Below are 22943 nucleotides of genomic sequence, written 5' to 3' on the forward strand. Positions count from 1 at the left end.
AGGTCCTAGTAGGTAAAGAAACATGGCGGCCTGTAATGGAACCAGCAGGAAGGGGCCAGAGCTGATTGGCTAAAGGCCCAATAGCAGCACTTGAGAAGGTCCTAGTAGGTAAAGAAACATGGCGGCCTGTAATGGAGCCAGCAGGGAGGGGCTAGAGCTGATTGGCTAAAGGCCCAATAGCAGCACTTGAGAAGGTCCTAGTAGGTAAAAAAACATGGCAGCCTGTAATGGAGCCAGCAGGGAGGGGCTAGAGCTGATTGGCTAAAGGCCCAATAGCAGCACTTGAGAAGGTCCTAGTAGGTAAAGAAACATGGCGGCCTGTAATGGAGCCAGCAGGGAGGGGCTAGAGCTGATTGGCTAAAGGCCCAATAGCAGCACTTGAGAAGGTCCTAGTAGGTAAAGAAACATGGCGGCCTGTAATGGAGCCAGCAGGGAGGGGCTAGAGCTGATTGGCTAAAGGCCCAATAGCAGCACTTGAGAAGGTCCTAGTAGGTAAAGAAACATGGCGGCCTGTAATGGAGCCAGCAGGGAGGGGCTAGAGCTGATTGGCTAAATGCCCAATAGCGGCACTTGGCAAGGTCCTAGTAGGTAAAAAAACATGGCGGCCTGTAATGGAGCCAGCAGGGAGGTGCTAGAGCTGATTGGCTAAAGGCCCAATAGCGGCACTTGGCAAGGTCCTAGTAGGTAAAAAAACATGGCGGCCTGTAATGAAGCCAGCAGGGAGGGGCTAGAGCTGATTGGCTAAAGGCCCAATAGCGGCACTTTAGAAGGTCCTAGTAGGTAAAGAAACATGGCGGCCTGTAATGGAACCAGCAGGGAGGGGCTAGAGCTGATTGGCTAAAGGCCCAATAGCGGCACTTGAGAAGGTCCTAGTAGGTAAAGAAACATGGCGGCCTGTAATGGAGCCAGCAGGGAGGGGCTAGAGCTGATTGGCTCAAGGCCCAATAGCGGCACTTGAGAAGGTCCTAGTAGGTAAAAAAATATGGCGGCCTGTAATGGAGCCAGCAGGGAGGGGCTAGAGCTGATTGGCTAAAGGCCCAATAGCAGCACTTGAGAAGGTCCTAGTAGGTAAAGAAACATGGCGGCCTGTAATGGAGCCAGCAGGGAGGGGCTAGAGCTGATTGGCTAAAGGCCCAATAGCGGCACTTGGCAAGGTCCTAGTAGGTAAAAAAACATGGCGGCCTGTAATGAAGCCAGCAGGGAGGGGCTAGAGCTGATTGGCTAAAGGCCCAATAGCAGCACTTGAGAAAGTCCTAGTAGGTAAAGAAACATGGCGGCCTGTAATGGAACCAGCAGGGAGGGGCTAGAGCTGATTGGCTACAGGCCCAATAGCAGCACTTGGCAAGGTCCCAGTAGGTAAAAAACATGGCGGCCTGTAATGGACCAAGCAGGGAGGGGCTAGAGCTGATTGGCTAAAGGCCCAATAGCAGCACTTGAGAAGGTCCTAGTAGGTAAAGAAACATGGCAGCCTGTAATGAAGCCAGCAGGGAGGGGCTAGAGCTGATTGGCTAAAGGCCCAATAGCAGCACTTGAGAAGGTCCTAGTAGGTAAAAAAACATGACGGCCTGTAATGGAGCCAGCAGGGAGGGGCTAGAGCTGATTGGCTAAAGGTCCAATAGCGGCACTTGAGAAGGTCCTAGTAGGTAAAGAAACATGGCGGCCTGTAATGGAACCAGCAGGAAGGGGCCAGAGCTGATTGGCTAAAGGCCCAATAGCAGCACTTGAGAAGGTCCTAGTAGGTAAAGAAACATGGCGGCCTGTAATGGAGCCAGCAGGGAGGGGCTACAGCTGATTGGCTAAAGGCCCAATAGCAGCACTTGAGAAGGTCCTAGTAGGTAAAAAAACATGGCGGCCTGTAATGAAGCCAGCAGGGAGGGGCTAGAGCTGATTGGCTAAAGGCCCAATAGTAGCACTTGAGAAGGTCCTAGTAGGGAAAGAAACATGGCGGCCTGTAATGGAACCAGCAGGGAGGGGCTAGAGCTGATTGGCTAAAGGCCCAATAGCGGCACTTGAGAAGGTCCTAGTAGGTAAAGAAACATGGCGGCCTGTAATGGAGCCAGCAGGGAGGGGCTAGAGCTGATTGGCTAAAGGCCCAATAGCGGCACTTGGCAAGGTCCTAGTAGGTAAAAAAATATGGCGGCCTGTAATGGAGCCAGCAGGGAGGGGCTAGAGCTGATTGGCTAAGGGCCCAATAGCAGCACTTGAGAAGGTCCTAGTAGGTAAAGAAACATGGCGGCCTGTAATGGAACCAGCAGGTAGGGGCTAGAGCTGATTGGCTAAAGGCCCAATAGCGGCACTTGAGAAGGTCCTAGTAGGTAAAGAAACATGGCAGCCTGTAATGGAGCCAGCAGGGAGGGGCTAGAGCTGATTGGCTAAAGGCCCAATAGCAGCACTTGAGAAGGTCCTAGTAGGTAAAGAAACATGGCGGCCTGTAATGGAGCCAGCAGGGAGGGGCTAGAGCTGATTGGCTAAAGGCCCAATAGCAGCACTTGGCAAGGTCCTAGTAGGTAAAGAAACATGGCGGCCTGTAATGGAGCCAGCAGGGAGGGGCTAGAGCTGATTGGCTAAAGGCCCAATAGCGGCACTTGGCAAGGTCCTAGTAGGTAAAAAAACATGGCGGCCTGTAATGAAGCCAGCAGGGAGGGGCTAGAGCTGATTGGCTAAAGGCCCAATAGCAGCACTTGAGAAGGTCCTAGTAGGTAAAGAAACATGGCGGCCTGTAATGGAACCAGCAGGGAGGGGCTAGAGCTGATTGGCTACAGGCCCAATAGCAGCACTTGGCAAGGTCCCAGTAGGTAAAAAACATGGCGGCCTGTAATGGACCCAGCAGGGAGGGGCTAGAGCTGATTGGCTAAAGGCCCAATAGCAGCACTTGAGAAGGTCCTAGTAGGTAAAGAAACATGGCAGCCTGTAATGGAACCAGCAGGGAGGGGCTAGAGCTGATTGGCTAAAGGCCCAATAGCGGCACTTGAGAAGGTCCTAGTAGGTAAAGAAACATGGCAGCCTGTAATGAAGCCAGCAGGGAGGGGCTAGAGCTGATTGGCTAAAGGCCCAATAGCAGCACTTGAGAAGGTCCTAGTAGGTAAAAAAACATGACGGCCTGTAATGGAGCCAGCAGGGAGGGGCTAGAGCTGATTGGCTAAAGGTCCAATAGCGGCACTTGAGAAGGTCCTAGTAGGTAAAGAAACATGGCGGCCTGTAATGGAACCAGCAGGAAGGGGCCAGAGCTGATTGGCTAAAGGCCCAATAGCAGCACTTGAGAAGGTCCTAGTAGGTAAAGAAACATGGCGGCCTGTAATGGAGCCAGCAGGGAGGGGCTACAGCTGATTGGCTAAAGGCCCAATAGCAGCACTTGAGAAGGTCCTAGTAGGTAAAAAAACATGGCGGCCTGTAATGAAGCCAGCAGGGAGGGGCTAGAGCTGATTGGCTAAAGGCCCAATAGTAGCACTTGAGAAGGTCCTAGTAGGGAAAGAAACATGGCGGCCTGTAATGGAACCAGCAGGGAGGGGCTAGAGCTGATTGGCTAAAGGCCCAATAGCGGCACTTGAGAAGGTCCTAGTAGGTAAAGAAACATGGCGGCCTGTAATGGAGCCAGCAGGGAGGGGCTAGAGCTGATTGGCTAAAGGCCCAATAGCGGCACTTGAGAAGGTCCTAGTAGGTAAAAAAATATGGCGGCCTGTAATGGAGCCAGCAGGGAGGGGCTAGAGCTGATTGGCTAAAGGCCCAATAGCAGCACTTGAGAAGGTCCTAGTAGGTAAAGAAACATGGCGGCCTGTAATGGAACCAGCAGGTAGGGGCTAGAGCTGATTGGCTAAAGGCCCAATAGCGGCACTTGGCAAGGTCCTAGTAGGTAAAGAAACATGGCAGCCTGTAATGGAGCCAGCAGGGAGGGGCTAGAGCTGATTGGCTAAAGGCCCAATAGCAGCACTTGAGAAGGTCCTAGTAGGTAAAGAAACATGGCGGCCTGTAATGGAGCCAGCAGGGAGGGGCTAGAGCTGATTGGCTAAAGGCCCAATAGCAGCACTTGGCAAGGTCCTAGTAGGTAAAGAAACATGGCGGCCTGTAATGGAGCCAGCAGGGAGGGGCTAGAGCTGATTGGCTAAAGGCCCAATAGCAGCACTTGGCAAGGTCCTAGTAGGTAAAGAAATAAAAATTTTTTAGTGTAAGTGAAATGTATCACCCAGATACCTTGTGCTTCGGTTTAAACAAAAAATACTTAACTCTGGAGCGCCCCCCTCTGTCCAGACTTCCCTGATGAGGTCTCATGGGGTAAAATAAAATTTAAAAACAAACCAGGTAATATGATATTAATACCCCCCCCCCGTAAATGTGTTTGCAGCTAAAAAAAACCCTGTGGGCGCCAACACGCCCGGATGGGGAGTCCCTTTATAGACACGCCCGGATGGGGAGTCCCTTTATAGACACGCCCGGATGGGGAGTCCCTTTATAGACACGCCCGGATGGGGAGTCCCTTTATAGACACCTGGGATGGGTAGTCCCTTTATAGACACCCGGGATGGGGAGTCCCTTTATAGACACCCGGGATGGGGAGTCCCTTTATAGACAGCGTGGGGTTGTTGTGTCTCTTTATGGGACCTGCAGCGCTCTCTTGCATCCCGCTTGGAAGTCTCTGCGCGTTCTTCCCTTTGGCGCCTCTCTCCAGCGCTGACGCGTTTCGCCGTCTTCCTCTGAGCGATGATGTCACGTCCCTTGGTCCGTGTATTTAATTGGCCCCCCCAGCTGTCCCATTAGTATTAGTAACGCTACAAACCATCATTGAATTACATAGATTTATATAAAAGAGGAAAAAAATAAAAATAAATAAATTGTAAAAACATTATAAAAAAGCTCTAAGATTGTAATCTATTGAGAGCAAAAGGGCTTGGGTGGGTGGGACAATATCCGTGCCCCCAGGGCAGGAATGGCTACAGGGCCCGGGAGGTAAATAGAAGGGCCCCATACGGGGTGGGGGGGGCTCACCCATTTTATCATCATAATTCTGTAACTAAAACCCGTTAGTTATAAATACCTGCATAGTGCCCGGGGGCCAGGGAATGTGCATTGATCAATCCCCCTCCCTTCTTTCTATGCCTGTATATAAACAATAATCCTGCCCCCCCCCCCCCCCAGACATGGAGAGATACTGGGAGGAGGAAGAGGAGGAGGACAGTTACTCATCTGAGCCCGAGGGGAGCGACGAAGGCCCAGGCCAGGTAATAGTGACATTTCCTCATCCTCTATTTATATATATACCTGTCCCTGCACCCCGGCCCCTGCACCCTGGCCCTGCACTCTACACCACGGCCCCTGCACCCTACACCCTGCCCCTGCACCCTACACCCTGCACCCTGGCCCTGCACCCTACACCCTGCCCCTGCACCCTGGCCCTGTACTCTACACCCCGGCCCCTGCACCCTACACCCTGCCCCTGCACCCTGGCCCTGCACCCTACACCCTGCCCCTGCACCCTACACCCTGCACCCTACACCCTGCACCCTGGCCCCTGCACCCTGGCCCTGCACCCTACACCCTGCCCCTGCACCCTACACCCTGCACCCTACACCCTGCACCCTGGCCCTGCACCCTACACCCTGCCCCTGGCCCCTGCACCCTGCCCCTGCACCCTACACCCCGGCCCCTGCACCCTACACCCTGCCCCTGCACCCTACACCCTGGCCCCTGCACCCTGGCCCTGCGCCCTGGCCCTGCACCCTACACCCTGCACCCTACACCATGCAACCTGGCCCTGCACCCCGGCCCCTGCACCCTACACCCTGGCCCCTGCACCTTGCACCCTGGCCCCTGCACCCTGCACCCTACACTCTGGCCCTGCACCCTGCCCCTGCACCCTACATCCTGCACCCCGGCCCCTGCACCCTACACCCTGCACCCTGCATCCCAGCCCCTGCCCCCGGCCCCTGCACCCTGCCTCCTGCACCCTACATCCTGCACCCCGGCCCCTGCACCCTGCCCCTGCACCCTACATCCTGCACCCCGGCCCCTGCACCCTGCCCCTGCACCCTACATCCTGCACCCCGGCCCCTGCACCCTACATCCTGCCCCCTGCACCCCGGCCCCCTGCACCCTGCCCCTGCACCCTACATCCTGCACCCCGGCCCCTGCACCCTGCCCCTGCACCCTACATCCTGCACCCCGGCCCCTGCACCCTGCCCCTGCACCCTACATCCTGCACCCCGGCCCCTGCACCCTGCCCCTGCACCCTACATCCTGCCCCCTGCACCCCGGCCCCCTGCACCCCGACTGGATGATTAGAAACAAAATACAATTTTCTCAGGATTTGGATGATGAAGATTTTGACATCAGGAAACCAAAGAAGTTTGGAAGGAAAGTTCTGCGCTCGACTTCCCTGAACCGTCAGGTCTGTACTGATTGGCTCTCACTGTACTGCCCCGGGGTTGGCTCTCACTGTACTGCCCCGGGGTTGGCTCTCACTGTACTGCCCCGGGATTGGCTCTCACTGTACTGCCCCGGGGTTGGCTCTCACTGTACTGCCCCGGGATTGGCTCTCACTGTACTGCCCTGGGATTGGCTCTCACTGTACTGCCCCGGGGTTGGCTCTCACTGTACTGCCCCGGGATTGGCTCTCACTGTACTGCCCCGGGATTGGCTCTCACTGTACTGCCCCGGGGTTGGCTCTCACTGTACTGCCCCGGGATTGGCTCTCACTACTGCCCCGGGATTGGCTCTCACTGTACTGCCCCGGGGTTGGCTCTCACTGTACTGCCCCGGGATTGGCTCTCACTGTACTGCCCCGGGCTTGGCTCTCACTGTACTGCCCCGGGACTGGCTCTCACTGTACTGCCCCGGGATTGGCTCTCACTGTACTGCCCCGGGGTTGGCTCTCACTGTACTGCCCCGGGACTGGCTCTCACTGTACTGCCCCGGGATTGGCTCTCACTGTACTGCCCCGGGGTTGGCTCTCACTGTACTGCCCCGGGATTGGCTCTCACTGTACTGCCCCGGGGTTGGCTCTCACTGTACTGCCCCGGGACTGGCTCTCACTGTACTGCCCCGGGATTGGCTCTCACTGTACTGCCCCGGGGTTGGCTCTCACTGTACTGCCCCGGGGTTGGCTCTCACTGTACTGCCCCGGGGTTGGCTCTCACTGTACTGCCCCGGGATTGGCTCTCACTGTACTGCCCCGGGATTGGCTCTCACTGTACTGCCCCGGGGTTGGCTCTCACTGTACTGCCCCGGGATTGGCTCTCACTACTGCCCCGGGATTGGCTCTCACTGTACTGCCCCGGGGTTGGCTCTCACTGTACTGCCCCGGGATTGGCTCTCACTGTACTGCCCCGGGGTTGGCTCTCACTGTACTGCCCCGGGATTGGCTCTCACTGTACTGCCCCGGGGTTGGCTCTCACTGTACTGCCCCGGGACTGGCTCTCACTGTACTGCCCCGGGATTGGCTCTCACTGTACTGCCCCGAGATTGGCTCTCACTGTACTGCCCCGGGATTGGCTCTCACTGTACTGCCCCGGGACTGGCTCTCACTGTACTGCCCCGGGATTGGCTCTCACTGTACTGCCCCGGGACTGGCTCTCACTGTACTGCCCTGGGATTGGCTCTCACTGTACTGCCCCGAGATTGGCTCTCACTGTACTGCCCCAGGGTTGGCTCTCACTGTACTGCCCCGGGGTTGGCTCTCACTGTACTGCCCCGGGATTGGCTCTCACTGTACTGGCCCGGGATTGGCTCTCACTGTACTGGCCCGGGATTGGCTCTCACTGTACTGCCCCGGGATTGGCTCTCACTGTACTGCCCCGGGGTTGGCTCTCACTGTACTGCCCCGGGATTGGCTCTCACTGTACTGGCCCGGGATTGGCTCTCACTGTACTGGCCCGGGATTGGCTCTCACTGTACTGCCCCGGGATTGGCTCTCACTGTACTTCCCCGGGATTGGCTCTCACTGTACTGCCCCGGGATTGGCTCTCACTGTACTGCCCCCGGATTGGCTCTCACTGTACTGCCCCGGGGTTGGCTCTCACTCTCTCACTGGGTGGGGCCCCTCAGTGTATTGTCTGTACTGCCCTGGGATTGGCTCTCACTGTACTGCCCTGGGATTGGCTCTCACTGTACTGCCCCGGGATTGGCTCTCACTGTTCTGCCCCGGGGTTGGCTCTCACTCTCTCACTGGGTGGGGCCCCTCAGTGTATTGTCTGTACTGCCCCGGGATTGGCTCTCACTGTACTGCCCCGGGATTGGCTCTCACTGTACTGCCCCGGGATTGGCTCTCACTGTACTGCCCCGGGATTGGCTCTCACTGTACTGCCCCAGGATTGGCTCTCACTCTCTCACTGGGTGGGGCCCATACGGTATGGGGGTGGTACTGCGCAATGTGTATGATGCGCCAGATGGACCAATAAGATCACAAGTATCAGTGACATCACATTTTTTTGTTTTTTTGCAGCCGAACTTTAAACAGAAGTTTGTGTCGTTACTGAAGAGGTTTAAAGTGAATGAAGATGTAAGAACCCTCTGTGTTACCTGTATATACTGACCCTGCAAGCTAGCACTCTAACCGGCCCTGCCCCTCCCCCTAAGCACCCTGCCCCCCTTATATTTATATATAGTGACCCCCCCCTTAACTGCCCCTCCCCCAGTGTAACCAATCCCAACTGGGCCAGCCTTTCCCCATAACTGAGCCCATTCCCTTTATCAGCTTAGTCGCTCTTCCCTGTACTTTCTCTATTTCATTACTGCCCCCCCTTATATATTTATATATAGTGCCCCCCCCTTAACTGCCCCCCCAGTGTAACCAATCCCAACTGGGCCAGCCTTTCCCCATAACTGAGCCCATTCCCTTTATCAGCTTAGTCGCTCTTCCCTGTACTTTCTCTATTTCATTACTGCCCCCCCTTATATATTTATATATAGTGCCCCCCCCTTAACTGCCCCTCCCCCAGTGTAACCAATCCCAACTGGGCCAGCCTTTCCCCATAACTGAGCCCATTCCCTTTATCAGCTTAGTCGCTCTTCCCTGTACTTTCTCTATTTCATTACTGCCCCCCCTTATATATTTATATATAGTGACCCCCCCCTTAACTGCCCCCCCCCCCCAGTGTAACCAATCCCAACTGGGCCAGCCTTTCCCCATAACTGAGCCCATTCCCTTTATCAGCTTAGTCGCTCTTCCCTGTACTTTCTCTATTTCATTACTGCCCCCCCTTATATATTTATATATAGTGACCCCCCCCCCTTAACTGCCCCCCCCCCCAGTGTAACCAATCCCAACTGGGCCTTTCCCCATAACTGAGCCCATTCCCTTTATCAGCTTAGTCGCTCTTCCCTGTACTTTCTCTATTTCATTACTGCCCCCCCTTATATATTTATATATAGTGACCCCCCCTTTACTGCCCCCCCCCCAGTGTAACCAATCCCAACTGGGCCAGCCTTTCCCCATAACTGAGCCCATTCCCTTTATCAGCTTAGTCGCTCTTCCCTGTACTTTCTCTATTTCTTTTCTGCCCCCCCTTATATATTTATATATAGTGACCCCCCCCTTAACTGCCCCTTCCCCAGTGTAACCAATCCCAACTGGGCCAGCCTTTCCCCATAACTGAGCCCATTCCCTTTATCAGCTTAGTCGCTCTTCCCTGTACTTTCTCTATTTCATTACTGCCCCCCCCTTATATATTTATATATAGTGACCCCCCCCTTAACTGCCCCCCCCCCAGTGTAACCAATCCCAACTGGGCCAGCCTTTCCCCATAACTGAGCCCATTCCCTTTATCAGCTTAGTCGCTCTTCCCTGTACTTTCTCTATTTCATTACTGCCCCCCCTTATATATTTATATATAGATCCCACCCCCCCTTAATTGCACCCCCTTATATATTTAGTGATCCTACCCCCCCAATCTACCGTATATACTCGAGTATAAGCCGAGGTACCTAATTTTACCTAGGAAAACTGGCGTTTTGACTCGAGTATAAGCCTAGGGTGGGAAATGTAGCCGCTACTGCTAAGTTTCAATAATCAAATAAATAACAGATAAATAAATAATAGATAACTTTAGGGAAAGAAAAATGCTACAGCAGCAGACAAAAGCAAGTTTGGGAAGGCTAAGGAAGCTGCCATACTAATTATCAAGTACTTAGACCCCAGCCATAGCAGAATGCTTATCCAGCCTCCCTTTTCAGCACTCATGTACAAACTCTATTTACAATAAGATAATTAGAGAAAGATACTATGGACTGTGGGCCGCTGTAGTAACAAACCCTGTGGTTGCTATGGGCATTTTAGGGTTCTTCTACTAAAAGGTGAGCGGTTCTGTGTGCGCACGCACTCACGTCCGTCCCGGGAGGGCACAACGAGCGCGTTCAACGAGCCAGCAGTATACTCGAGTATAAGCCGAGGGTTACTTTTATACTCAAATACAGGGCCGGATTTCTACTTGGGGCGCCCCAAGGCCGCCCCCATTCGGCGCTCCCCGCCGCCGCGAATGCGCATGCGCCTAACTTGCGCATGCGCACACAACCCCCCCCGCCGTGACCGCTAATGCGCATGCGCAAGCGCCAAACGTAGACCTCCCATATGGAGCAGTGGGGAGATGTCCCCATTGCTCCGTATGGGAGCAAAATGTTAAAATTTGCTTGCGGCGGGGCGGCATGCCGCCCCTGTGTATGTGCCGCCCTAGGCCTCGCCACAAATCCGGGCCTGCTCAAATATATACGGTACTTCCCATAGAGCCATGCTGACTCCTACCCATAATGCCATTCTCCAGAACATAATCTTAAATGTGATCCCCAGAGATGTCAGATCTACTGGCCTGTAATTGCCGGGCTGAGATTGTTACCCCTTCTCAATGCCATAGGTACCAGATGAGTGTGAGTGTGAGTGAGCGCTCTACATACCCAGCCTGTGTGTCTCTCGGGACTTGTTGTTCTATTGTTGATCGACCCCCCTGTCCCCTGTTTGTGCCTTGGTGTCTCATTCCCTCTTTTCTCTGTTAGTGACTTAACCCAACAGTACTGGTTCCCTTTAGCCTCTGGACGTGGAACGGACCTCCCGCGAGCAGGAAGAGGAGGAGGAGCTTGGGCTTCTGTACGACAGTCTGGATGAGTGTAACAACAGCGAGAGCGGCTTTGATATTGAGGATAATGATAGTGTCTTGAGCACCCCGAAACCCACCCTCAGGTGAGAGACCCTTACCCTGCTGTCAGACTGCACCCCAAAACCCACGCTCAGGTAAGAGACGCTTACCCTGCTGTCAGACTGCACCCCGAAACCCACCCTCAGGTGAGAGACCCTTACCCTGCTGTCAGACTGCACCCCGAAACCCACCCTCAGGTGAGAGACTCTTACCCTGCTGTCAGACTGCACCCCGAAACCCACCCTCAGGTGAGAGACCCTTACCCTGCTGTCAGACTGCACCCGGAAACCCACCCTCAGGTGAGAGACCCTTACCCTGCTGTCAGACTGCACCCCGAAACCCACCCTCAGGTGAGAGACCCTTACCCTGCTGTCAGACTGCACCCCGAAACCCACCCTCAGGTGAGAGACCCTTACCCTGCTGTCAGACTGCACCCCGAAACCCACGCTCAGGTAAGAGACCCTTACCCTGCTGTCAGACTGCACCCCGAAACCCACCCTCAGGTGAGAGACCCTTACCCTGCTGTCAGACTGCACCCCGAAACCCACCCTCAGGTGAGAGACCCTTACCTTGCTGTCAGACTGCACCCCGAAACCCACCCTCAGGTGAGAGACCCTTACCGTGCTGTCAGACTGCACCCCGAAACCCACCCTCAGGTGAGAGACCCTTACCCTGCTGTCAGACTGCTCCCCGAAACCCACCCTCAGGTGAGAGACCCTTACCCTGCTGTCAGACTGCTCCCCGAAACCCACCCTCAGGTGAGAGACCCTTACCTTGCTGTCAGACTGCACCCCGAAACCCACCCTCAGGTGAGAGACCCTTACCCTGCTGTCAGACTGCACCCCGAAACCCACCCTCAGGTGAGAGACCCTTACCCTGCTGTCAGACTGCACCCCGAAACCCACCCTCAGGTGAGAGACCCTTACCCTGCTGTCAGACTGCACCCCGAAACCCACCCTCAGGTGAGAGACCCTTACCCTGCTGTCAGACTGCACCCCGAAACCCACCCTCAGGTGAGAGACCCTTACCCTGCTGTCAGACTGCTCCCCGAAACCCACCCTCAGGTGAGAGACCCTTACCCTGCTGTCAGACTGCACCCCGAAACCCACCCTCAGGTGAGAGACCCTTACCCTGCTGTCAGACTGCACCCCGAAACCCACCCTCAGGTGAGAGACCCTTACCCTGCTGTCAGACTGCACCAAACTCCGCCGGGGGGGGGGGTCATTGTAGGCTGCAGCACCCCTTACTCCCCACCCCCCAATGTATCACTCATTCCCCCTCTCTTGGTAGGGAACCCCATAACCTGACTGCCCTTACAGTAAGGAACCCCTTCCTATGCTGATGGTAAGATCCCCTTTCCTTTCGTAATTATCTATGTATTTCTGTAGATCAGTGTAATTGGGCTGCTGTACATGTTGCTCGTTACTCACTGTACCCCATTACTCTCTGCCCGACTCTAGGAGATACTTCGAGGGAATTTCCAACTCAGGTTCTCAGACTGAAATTGGCAGCATCACTGGTCAGAAGGGGACGGAGAAAACTAACATTACAGTAACTATCCCATAATAACGCATTGTATAGTACTGCTGAGCTCCTCCCCCCCCCCCCCCGGATCTGGTACTCCCTGCCCCCCAATCTCCTTGTCTGTACCTGGTACTCCTGCCCCCCAATCTCCTTGTCTGTGCCGCTCTAGGTTGGGGGTCTGTGCTGCTCTTGGGTGGGGGTCTGTGCCACTCTGGGGTGGGGGGTCTGTGCCGCTCTGGGGTGGGGGTCTGTGCCGCTCTGGGGTGGGGGTCTGTGCCGCTCTGGGGTGGGGGTCTGTGCCGCTCTGGGGTGGGGGGTCTGTGCCGCTCTGGGGTGGGCGTCTGTGCCGCTCTGGGGTGGGGGGTCTGTGCCGCTCTGGGGTGGGGGGTCTGTGCCGCTCTGGGGTGGGGGGTCTGTGCTGCTCTGGGGTGGGTGTCTGTGCCGCTCTGGGGTGGGCGTCTGTGCCACTCTGCGGGCATTTCTATAGCACAAATACAGCTCTGTGTTTCTTACAGAAAGATCCGGAAAGCGTCAGAGTTGTTCTCCCTTCTCGCTCCGAGGACAGCGATGGGCGTTCGGCTGCCGTAAGTGACACACTGTGACTGTCTCTTAGAGTGTCGGGGCAAATACGGCACTACAGCCCACACTGGGGGTATATACTGTGTGTGTGTGTGTATATATATACAGTCAGTATAACCCCCTGCCCCGACGTGTGCTTTAATGGCAATAAGGTCCCACAATTGCCCCTTTGGTCTCTATAGGAAGCGGCTGAAGCTGCCCCTGCCCCGTCTCTCGCCCCCGACCTCACCACGTGGGACATTCCAGAGCGGGTACCCCACCTGGGCAGCATTGGCCGAGCGGAGTCGCAGATTATTACTTCCCCCAGGTAAGGACATTGCGTGGTAAATGGGCAGGGGGGGTATTAATGGAATAATAGCTCCCCCATAATGCCCCATAGGCAACAATTCCAGTTGTTCCACTTGCCCCTGTACTCTGCCCTACACCTATAGGGGCAGGTGCTGGATAACGGGGGGCTCTGTCATTTATCCCTCAGGCTGGACCCCAAGCTGATTCGGGGGCCCCGGAGCATCTCCATGAAGGATCGACTGAATCCGCGCATGTATAGTGAGCGAGGGGGCAGCCAGGAGGGGGAGCAGCGAGTGGGGGCATTAGACCCCCATCCCGGGTACCAGGTAAGTGCAGTAACTATGGCACTGGGGGGACCCTGGGCTCAGTATTTACTGGGGGGACCCTCAGCTCAGTATTTACTGGGGGGACCCTCAGCTCAGTATTTATTGGGGAGACCCTGGGCTCAGTATTTATTGGGGAGACCCTGGGCTCAGTATTTATTGGGGGAGACCCTGGGCTCAGTATTTATTGGGGAGACCCTGGGCTCAGTATTTATTGGGGAGACCCTCAGCTCAGTATTTATTGGGGAGACCCTGGGCTCAGTATTTACTGGGGAGACCCTGGGCTCAGTATTTATTGGGGGAGACCCCGGGCTCAGTATTTATTGGGGAGACCCTGGGCTCAGTATTTACTGGGGAGACCCTGGGCTCAGTATTTATTGGGGGGAGCCTGGGCTCGGTATTTATTGGGGAGACCCCGGGCTCAGTATTTATTGGGGAGACCCTGGGCTCAGTATTTATTGGGGGAATCCCCGGGCTCAGTATTTATTGGGGAGACCCCGGGCTCAGTATTTATTGGGGGAGACCCCGGGCTCAGTATTTATTGGGGGAGACCCCGGGCTCAGTATTTATTGGGGGAGACCTCGGGCTCAGTATTTATTGGCGGAGACCCCGGGCTCAGTATTTATTGGGGAGACCCCGGGCTCAGTATTTACTGGGGAGACCCTGGGCTCAGTATTTATTGGGGAGACCCCGGGCTCAGTATTTATTGGGGGAGACCCCGGGCTCAGTATTTATTGGGGGAGACCCCGGGCTCAGTATTTATTGGGGGAGACCCCGGGCTCAGTATTTATTGGGGAGACCCCGGGCTCAGTATTTATTGGGGGAGACCTCGGGCTCAGTATTTATTGGGGGAGACCCCGGGCTCAGTATTTATTGGGGAGACCCCGGGCTCAGTATTTATTGGGGGAGACCCCGGGCTCAGTATTTATTGGGGGAGACCCCGGGCTCAGTATTTATTGGGGGAGACCCTGGGCTCAGTATTTATTGGGGAGACCCCGGGCTCAGTATTTATTGGGGGAGACCCCGGGCTCAGTATTTATTGGGGGAGACCTCGGGCTCAGTATTTATTGGGGGAGACCCCGGGCTCAGTATTTATTGGGGGAGACCCCGGGCTCAGTATTTATTGGGGGAGACCCCGGGCTCAGTATTTATTGGGGAGACCCTGGGCTCAGTATTTATTGGGGGAGACCCCGGGCTCAGTATTTATTGGGGAGACCCTGGGCTCAGTATTTATTGGGGAGACCCCGGGCTCAGTATTTATTGGGGAGACCCTGGGCTCAGTATTTATTGGGGGAGACCCCGGGCTCAGTATTTATTGGGGGAGACCTCGGGCTCAGTATTTATTGGCGGAGACCCCGGGCTCAGTATTTATTGGCGGAGACCCCGGGCTCAGTATTTATTGGGGGAGACCCCGGGCTCAGTATTTATTGGGGAGACCCTGGGCTCAGTATTTACTGGGGAGACCCTGGGCTCAGTATTTATTGGGGGAGACCCCGGGCTCAGTATTTATTGGGGGAGACCCCGGGCTCAGTATTTATTGGGGGAGACCTCGGGCTCAGTATTTATTGGCGGAGACCCCGGGCTCAGTATTTATTGGGGGAGACCCCGGGCTCAGTATTTATTGGGGGAGACCTCGGGCTCAGTATTTATTGGGGGAATCCCCGGGCTCAGTATTTATTGGGGGAGACCCCGGGCTCAGTATTTATTGGGGGAGACCTCGGGCTCAGTATTTATTGGGGGAGACCTCGGGCTCAGTATTTATTGGGGGAGACCCCGGGCTCAGTATTTATTGGGGGAGACCTCGGGCTCAGTATTTATTGGGGGAGACCCCGGGCTCAGTATTTATTGGGGGAGACCTCGGGCTCAGTATTTATTGGGGGAGACCCCGGGCTCAGTATTTATTGGGGGAGACCCCGGGCTCAGTATTTATTGGGGAGACCCCGGGCTCAGTATTTATTGGGGGAGACCCCGGGCTCAGTATTTATTGGGGGAGACCCCGGGCTCAGTATTTATTGGGGGGATCCCATTGCCCAGTCTCCCCATTGTTCCGTTTCCCCAGATTCCCCGGAAATCCGTATACGACGAACTGAACGAAATCCTCGGCTCCGAGCAGCAACTTCCCGAGAGCATCATCCTGCTGAGCAGCCAGGACTGGCAGGGCCAAGTAAGGGGGGCGGGTAAGGGGGCCCTCTCTGGGCCGGGTAAGGGGGGCTGAGTAAGGGGGCCCTCTCTGGGCCGGGTAAGGGGGGCTGAGTAAGGGGGCCCTCTCTGGGCCGGGTAAGAGCGCGCTCTCTGGGCCGGATAAGGGGGGGCCAAGTAAGGGGGGCCGGGTAAGGGGGGCCGAGTAAGGGGGCCCTCTCAGGGCCGGGTAAGAGCGCGCTTTCTGGGCCGGATAAGGGGGGGCCAAGTAAGGGGGGGCCGGGTAAGGGGGGCCGAGTAAGGGGGCCCTCTCAGGGCCGGGTAAGAGCGCGCTTTCTGGGCCGGATAAGGGGGGGCCAAGTAAGGGGGGGCCGAGTAAGGGGGCCCTCTCTGGGCCGGGTAAGGGGGGGCCAAGTAAGGGGGGGCCGAGTAAGGGGGCCCTCTCTGGGCCGGGTAAGGGGGGGCCGGGTAAGGGGGGGCCGGGTAAGGGGGGCCGAGTAAGGGGGCCCTCTCTGGGCCGGGTAAGGGGGGGCCAAGTAAGGGGGGGCCGAGTAAGGGGGCCCTCTCTGGGCCGGGTAAGGGGGGGCCAAGTAAGGGGGGCCGGGTAAGGGGGGCCGAGTAAGGGGGCCCTCTCTGGGCCAGGTAAGGGGGGGCCAAGTAAGGGGGGGCTGAGTAAGGGGGCGCTCTCTGGGCTGGGTAAGGGGGCGCTCTCGGCTGCTGAGCCCCAATGGGCCGAGTAAGTGACCTGTGACTTTCCCTTTCCCAGTACCTCGGGCAGCAGCTGTCGGGCAAACTCCTTACTGTATCGACCGGCTCCCCCGCGGATGTACAGGCGGCATTTACTGGCATCATCACCCGCATCCAGAGATAGTGAGTTACCTGCCCCACGTCTGCCCCTTGTCTGCCCCTCTCCTACTGCCATAATGTGCCCCTTGTCTGCCCCTCTCCTACTGCCATAATGTGCCCCTTGTCTGCCCCTCTCCTACTGCCATAATGTGCCCCTTGTCTGCCCCTCTCCTACTGCCATAATGTGCCCCTTGTCTGCCCCTCTCCTACTGCCATAATGTGCCCCTTGTCTGCCCCTCTCCTACTGCCATAATGTGCCCCTTGTCTGCCCCTCTCCTACTGCCATAATGTGCCCCTTGTCTGCCCCTCTGCTACTGCCATAATGTGCCCCTTGTCTGCCCCTCTCCTACTGCCATAATGTGCCCCTTGTCTGCCCCTCTGCTACTGCCATAATGTGCCCCTTGTCTGCCCCTCTCCTACTGCCATAATGTGCCCCACGTCTGCCCCTCTCCTACTGCCATAATGTGCCCCTTGTCTGCCCCTCTCCTACTGCCATAATGTGACCCTTGTCTGCCCCTCTCCTACTGCCATAATGTGCCCCTTGTCTGCCCCATGTGTGCCCATTTTCTGCCCATACGGTGCCCAGGTTATCCATGCGCTGCAGTAGGTTCTCCCTGTGTCTCTTAGAGTTAGGGGTTCGTTGGGCAGTTCCTAATGTATTGACTGTCAGTGGGGAAAGAGACTCCCAGCCCCCCCGTAACTGTCACCTTCTCTCCGCAGCTGTAACTGCAACTCCCTGATGCCTCCTCCAATGAAAGTCCTGGTCGCCGGGGATCAGAGTTTCCTCAACGTCGTTCTACGGTCATTTGTGGGGCAACTTGCAGGGAAAACGTCCGATTGGCTGAATTATCTGCGATTCCTCATTGTGCCCCTGGGTGAGGGTCTCTCTGTGTTACCTATATGGGACCCCCGGCACCTTGGGTCTCCCCACCTCCCCAATAGGGCTGTTCTGCCCCAATAAGGGGTAATTATATCTTAGTTGGGATCAAGTACAGGTACTGTTTTATTATTACAGAGAAAAGGGAATCATTTAACCATTAAATAAACCCAATAGGGCTGTTCTGCCCCCAATAAGGGGTAATTATATCTTAGTTGGGATCAAGTACAGGTACTGTTTTATTATTACAGAGAAAAGGGAATCATTTAACCATTAAATAAACCCAATAGGGCTGTTCTGCCCCAATAAGGGGTAATTATATCTTAGTTGGGATCAAGTACAGGTACTGTTTTATTATTACAGAGAAAAGGGAATCATTTAACCATTAACTCTTTTACTGCCAAGCACGTATGGCATACGTGCTGGCAGTAAAAGGGCTTAAACGCCAACGACGTGTCTCATACGTCGTTGGCGTTTAAGCGCTGCCCTCTGCAGCGGCGGCATGTGCCGCCGCTGCAGAGGGCTTCTAACAATGACAGCCCCCCTGGGCAATGTGCCAGGGGGGCTGTCATCAGGGTCCTGCGAGCCGATCGCTCGCAGGACCCTCCAGGAAGCAGCAGATGCGATCGCATCGCATCTGCTGCTTCCTGCTTCCTCCCTCTCCCCCAGCGCCGGCCCGAATGACGAAGGAGGCGATCGGTCTTCAGGAACAGGTAAGGACTTTTTTTTTTTATTGCATTTACACACTTTTACACACTTATACATACATTTATACACACTTACATACATTTACACACACTTACAGCACACATTTTAGCATTTTTTTATTTTTTTTATTTATTTTTTTTTTTTTTCATTTTTCACACTTTTATACACTTATTTACACTCATATACACACTTACACACTATCACACAACTTTTACACATGTACACACATGTATACACAAACACTTTGGTTTTTTTTTGTTTTGCTTTTTTTTTTTTTTTTTTTTCATTTTACCACTTTGTTTTTATTTTCTTTTACCTAAAAACTGTTTATTTTGACAGCGTAACTATTGGATCAGATATTCTGCCCACTAATTACACTGTCATGTAACTTATTTTGTTGTTTCACTGATTTGCACAATTTTTGTGGTTTTATCACATTTTATCCCTATATAAGTGTTCCTGATCTGTTTTTAGCGTAGCTTTGCCAGGTGTAACTTTGGTGTACAAAAATAACTTTACCCTTGTTGGATTTGTCAGAATGTGTACTTTCCAAAAATATATGGTTTTCTGGGGGTCCCTGTGTAGTTTGGGGGTCTTACTGCATATAATAGGCTGTCAGGGGGCTCTGTGTGCAAAAGCTGAGCTGGCAGGCGAGAAATCCTTATGCGCTATTTTCATTTAGGGTTCAGTACATACCGCAGACTTTGGTATATCTATGCATATTGGGCATCAATCTGTTCAGTAGGCCTCTGGTGTTCCTATTTGGGGTGACTTGCCTTTGTACGCAAGAAATTGTGTGAGATAAATGCGGCAAATTGCAACATTTTTAGGCGATTTTCTGAAATCTCATAAAAACCGATAACTTTAGGAAAGCTTTGCGGCTTGGTACTTTGGTGTAGAAAGGACTCTTTACCCTTGTTGGATTTGTCAGAATGTGTACTTTCCAAAAATATATGGTTTTGTGGGGGTCTCTGTATAGTTAGGGGAAGTTTTGGCACATAATACACTGACAGGGGGCTCTGTGTGCAAAAGCTGAGCTGGCAGGCGAGAAATCCTTATGCGCTATTTTCATTTAGGGTTCAGTACATACCGCAGACTTTGGTATATCTATGCATATTGGGCATCAAACTGTTCAGTAGGCCTCTGGTGTTCCTATTTGGGGTGACTTGCCTTTGTACGCAAGAAATTGTGTGAGATAAATGCGGCAAATTGCAACATTTTTAGGCAATTTTCTGAAATGTCATAAAAACCAATAACTTTAGGAAAGCTCTGCAGATTGGTACTTTGGTGTAGAAAGGACTCTTTACCCTTGTTGGATTTGTCAAAATGTGTACTTTCCAAAAATATATGGTTTTGTGGGGGATCTGTATAGTTAGGGGAAGTTTTGGCACATAATACACTGACAGGGGGCTCTGTGTGCAAAAGCTGAGCTGGCAGGCGAGAAATCCTTATGCGCTATTTTCATTTAGGGTTCAGTACATACTGCAGACTTTGGTATATCTATGCATATTGGGCATCAAACTGTTCAGTAGGCCTCTGGTGTTCCTATTTGGGGTGACTTGCCTTTGTACGCAAGAAATTGTGTGAGATAAATGCGACAAATTGCAACATTTTTAGGCGATTTTCTGAAATGTCATAAAAACCAATAACTTTAGGAAAGCTCTGCAGATTGGTACTTTGGTGTAGAAAGGACTCTTTACCCTTGTTGGATTTGTCAGAATGTGTACTTTCCAAAAATATATGGTTTTGTGGGGGTCACTGTATGGTTAGGGGAAGTTTTGGCACATAATACACTGACAGGGGGCTCTGTGTGCAAAAGCTGAGCTGGCAGGCGAGAAATCCTTATGCGCTATTTTCATTTAGGGTTCAGTACATACCGCAGACTTTGGTATATCTATGCATATTGGGCATCAAACTGTTCAGTAGGCCTCTGGTGTTCCTTTTTGGGGTGATTTGTCTTTATCTGATCTTTATCAAGAAATTGTGAGAGATAAATGCGGCAAATTGCAACATTTTTATGCGATTTTCGAAAATGTCATATAAATCTGCAAACTTAGGAAAGCTTTACAGCTTGGTACTTTGTAGCAATAAGAAATATTTACCCATTATAGATTCGGGGGGATGTGTATTTTCCAAAAATATATGGCTTTCTGGGGTGAATGTACTTTTTTTGTAGCATTATCCCACATAAAGGATGTAAATGTGTTGATTTTGCAGGAGCTGAAATGATAGATCATATGGGGGTATGTTCCCATTGGGGCCCCTACATGCCACATACTTAGGTAAACCTATACATATTGGGCATCAAACTGTTCAGTGGACCCCTGGCGTTCAAATTTAGGGTGTTTTATCTTGGTACCTAACACTATGTGGGAGATAAGATGCTGCAAAGTGGAAGCTTTGAGGGGATTTTTGGAAATGTCATCAAAATTGCTAACTTTAGAAAAGCTGTGCGGCTTGGTACTTTGGAGTAGAAAGACATGGGTACCCATTTTAGATTCGGGGGAATGTGTACTTTCCAAAAATATATGACTTACTGGGGTGAGCGTACTTTTTTGTAGCTTTATCCCACATATAATGATGTAAATGTGTTGATTTTGCATGAGCTGAAATGACAGAAATGACAGTATATATGGGGGTATGTTCACATTGGGGCCCCTACATGCCACATACTTAGGTAAACCTATACATATTGGGCATCAAACTGTTCAGTGGACCCCTGGCGTTCAAATTCAGGGTGTTTTATCTTGGTACCTAATGCTATGTGGGAGATAAGATGCTTCAAAATGGAAGCTTTGAGGGGATTTTTGGAAATGTCATCAAAATTGCTAACTTTAGAAAAGCTGTGCGGCTTGGTACTTTGGAGTAGAAAGACATGGGTACCCATTTTAGATTCGGGGGGAATGTGTACTTTCCAAAAATATATGGCTTTCTGGGGTGAGCGTACTTTTTTGTAGCTTTATCTCACATATAATGATGTAAATGTGTTGATTTTGCAGGAGCTGAAATGACAGTATATATGGGGGTATGTTCACATTCGGGCCCCTACATGCCACATACTTGGGTAAACCTATACATATTGGGCATCAAACTGTTCAGTGGACCCCTGGTGTTCAAATTCAGGGTGTTTTATCTTGGTACCTAATGCTATGTGGGAGATAAGATGCTGCAAAGTGGAAGCTTTGAGGGGATTTTTGGAAATGTCATCAAAATTGCTAACTTTAGAAAAGCTGTGCGGCTTGGTACTTTGGAGTAGAAAGACATGGGTACCCATTTTAGATTCAGGGGAATGTGTACTTTCCAAAAATATATGACTTTCTGGGGTGAGCGTACTTTTTTGTAGCTTTATCCCACATATAATGATGTAAATGTGTTGATTTTGCAGGAGCTGAAATGACAGAAATGACAGTATATATGGGGGTATGTTCACATTGGGGCCCCTACATGCCACATACTTAGGTAAACCTATACATATTGGGCATCAAACTGTTCAGTGGACCCCTGGCGTTCAAATTCAGGGTGTTTTATCTTGGTACCTAATGCTATGTGGGAGATAAGATGCTTCAAAATGGAAGCTTTGAGGGGATTTTTGGAAATGTCATCAAAATTGCTAACTTTAGAAAAGCTGTGCGGCTTGGTACTTTGGAGTAGAAAGACATGGGTACCCATTTTAGATTCGGGGGAATGTGTACTTTCCAAAAATATATGGCTTTCTGGGGTGAGCGTACTTTTTTGTAGCTTTATCTCACATATAATGATGTAAATGTGTTGATTTTGCAGGAGCTGAAATGACAGAAATGACAGTATATATGGGGGTATGTTCACATTCGGGCCCCTACATGCCACATACTTGGGTAAACCTATACATATTGGGCATCAAACTGTTCAGTGGACCCCTGGTGTTCAAATTCAGGGTGTTTTATCTTGGTACCTAATGCTATGTGGGAGATAAGATGCTTCAAAGTGGAAGCTTTGAGGGGATTTTTGGAAAATGTCATCAAAATTGCTAACTTTAGAAAAGCTGTGCGGCTTGGTACTTTGGAGTAGAAAGACATAGGTACCCATTTTAGATTCGGGGGAATGTGTACTTTCCAAAAATATATGACTTTCTGGGGTGAGCATACTTTTTACTAGCTTTATCCCACATATAATGATGTAAATGTGTTGATTTTGCAGAAGCTGAAATGACAGAAATGACAGTTCATATGGGGGTATGTTCACATTCGGGCCCCTACATGCCACATACTTGGGTAAACCTATACATATTGGGCATCAAACTGTTCAGTGGACCCCTGGTGTTCAAATTCAGGGTGTTTTTATCTTGGTACCTAATGCTATGTGGGAGATAAGATGCTTCAAAATGGAAGCTTTGAGGGGATTTTTGGAAATGTCATCAAAATTGCTAACTTTAGAAAAGCTGTGCGGCTTGGTACTTTGGAGTAGAAAGACATGGGTACCCATTTTAGATTCGGGGGAATGTGTACTTTCCAAAAATATATGACTTTCTGGGGTGAGCGTACTTTTTTGTAGCTTTATCCCACATAT

General features: G+C 52.5%; 1 protein-coding gene across 1 annotated transcript in view; it reads left to right on the plus strand.

The window, feature by feature from the left end:
* LOC101731703 (phosphofurin acidic cluster sorting protein 2-like) overlaps positions 1 to 22943 on the plus strand; it is a 69375-nt gene that overhangs the window by 25815 nt on the left and 20617 nt on the right. The window contains exons 7-17 of the mRNA XM_031902377.1: positions 5131 to 5213; positions 6296 to 6379; positions 8432 to 8488; positions 11007 to 11158; positions 12575 to 12665; positions 13154 to 13222; positions 13400 to 13524; positions 13693 to 13831; positions 15888 to 15992; positions 16734 to 16837; positions 17534 to 17688. Coding sequence (XP_031758237.1) covers positions 5131 to 5213; positions 6296 to 6379; positions 8432 to 8488; positions 11007 to 11158; positions 12575 to 12665; positions 13154 to 13222; positions 13400 to 13524; positions 13693 to 13831; positions 15888 to 15992; positions 16734 to 16837; positions 17534 to 17688 — 1164 coding nt within the window. The remainder of the gene's footprint in view (positions 1 to 5130; positions 5214 to 6295; positions 6380 to 8431; positions 8489 to 11006; positions 11159 to 12574; positions 12666 to 13153; positions 13223 to 13399; positions 13525 to 13692; positions 13832 to 15887; positions 15993 to 16733; positions 16838 to 17533; positions 17689 to 22943) is intronic.

This window comes from Xenopus tropicalis, chromosome 5, assembly GCF_000004195.4.
Source record: "Xenopus tropicalis strain Nigerian chromosome 5, UCB_Xtro_10.0, whole genome shotgun sequence".
NCBI classification, from domain to species: Eukaryota; Metazoa; Chordata; class Amphibia; order Anura; family Pipidae; genus Xenopus; species Xenopus tropicalis.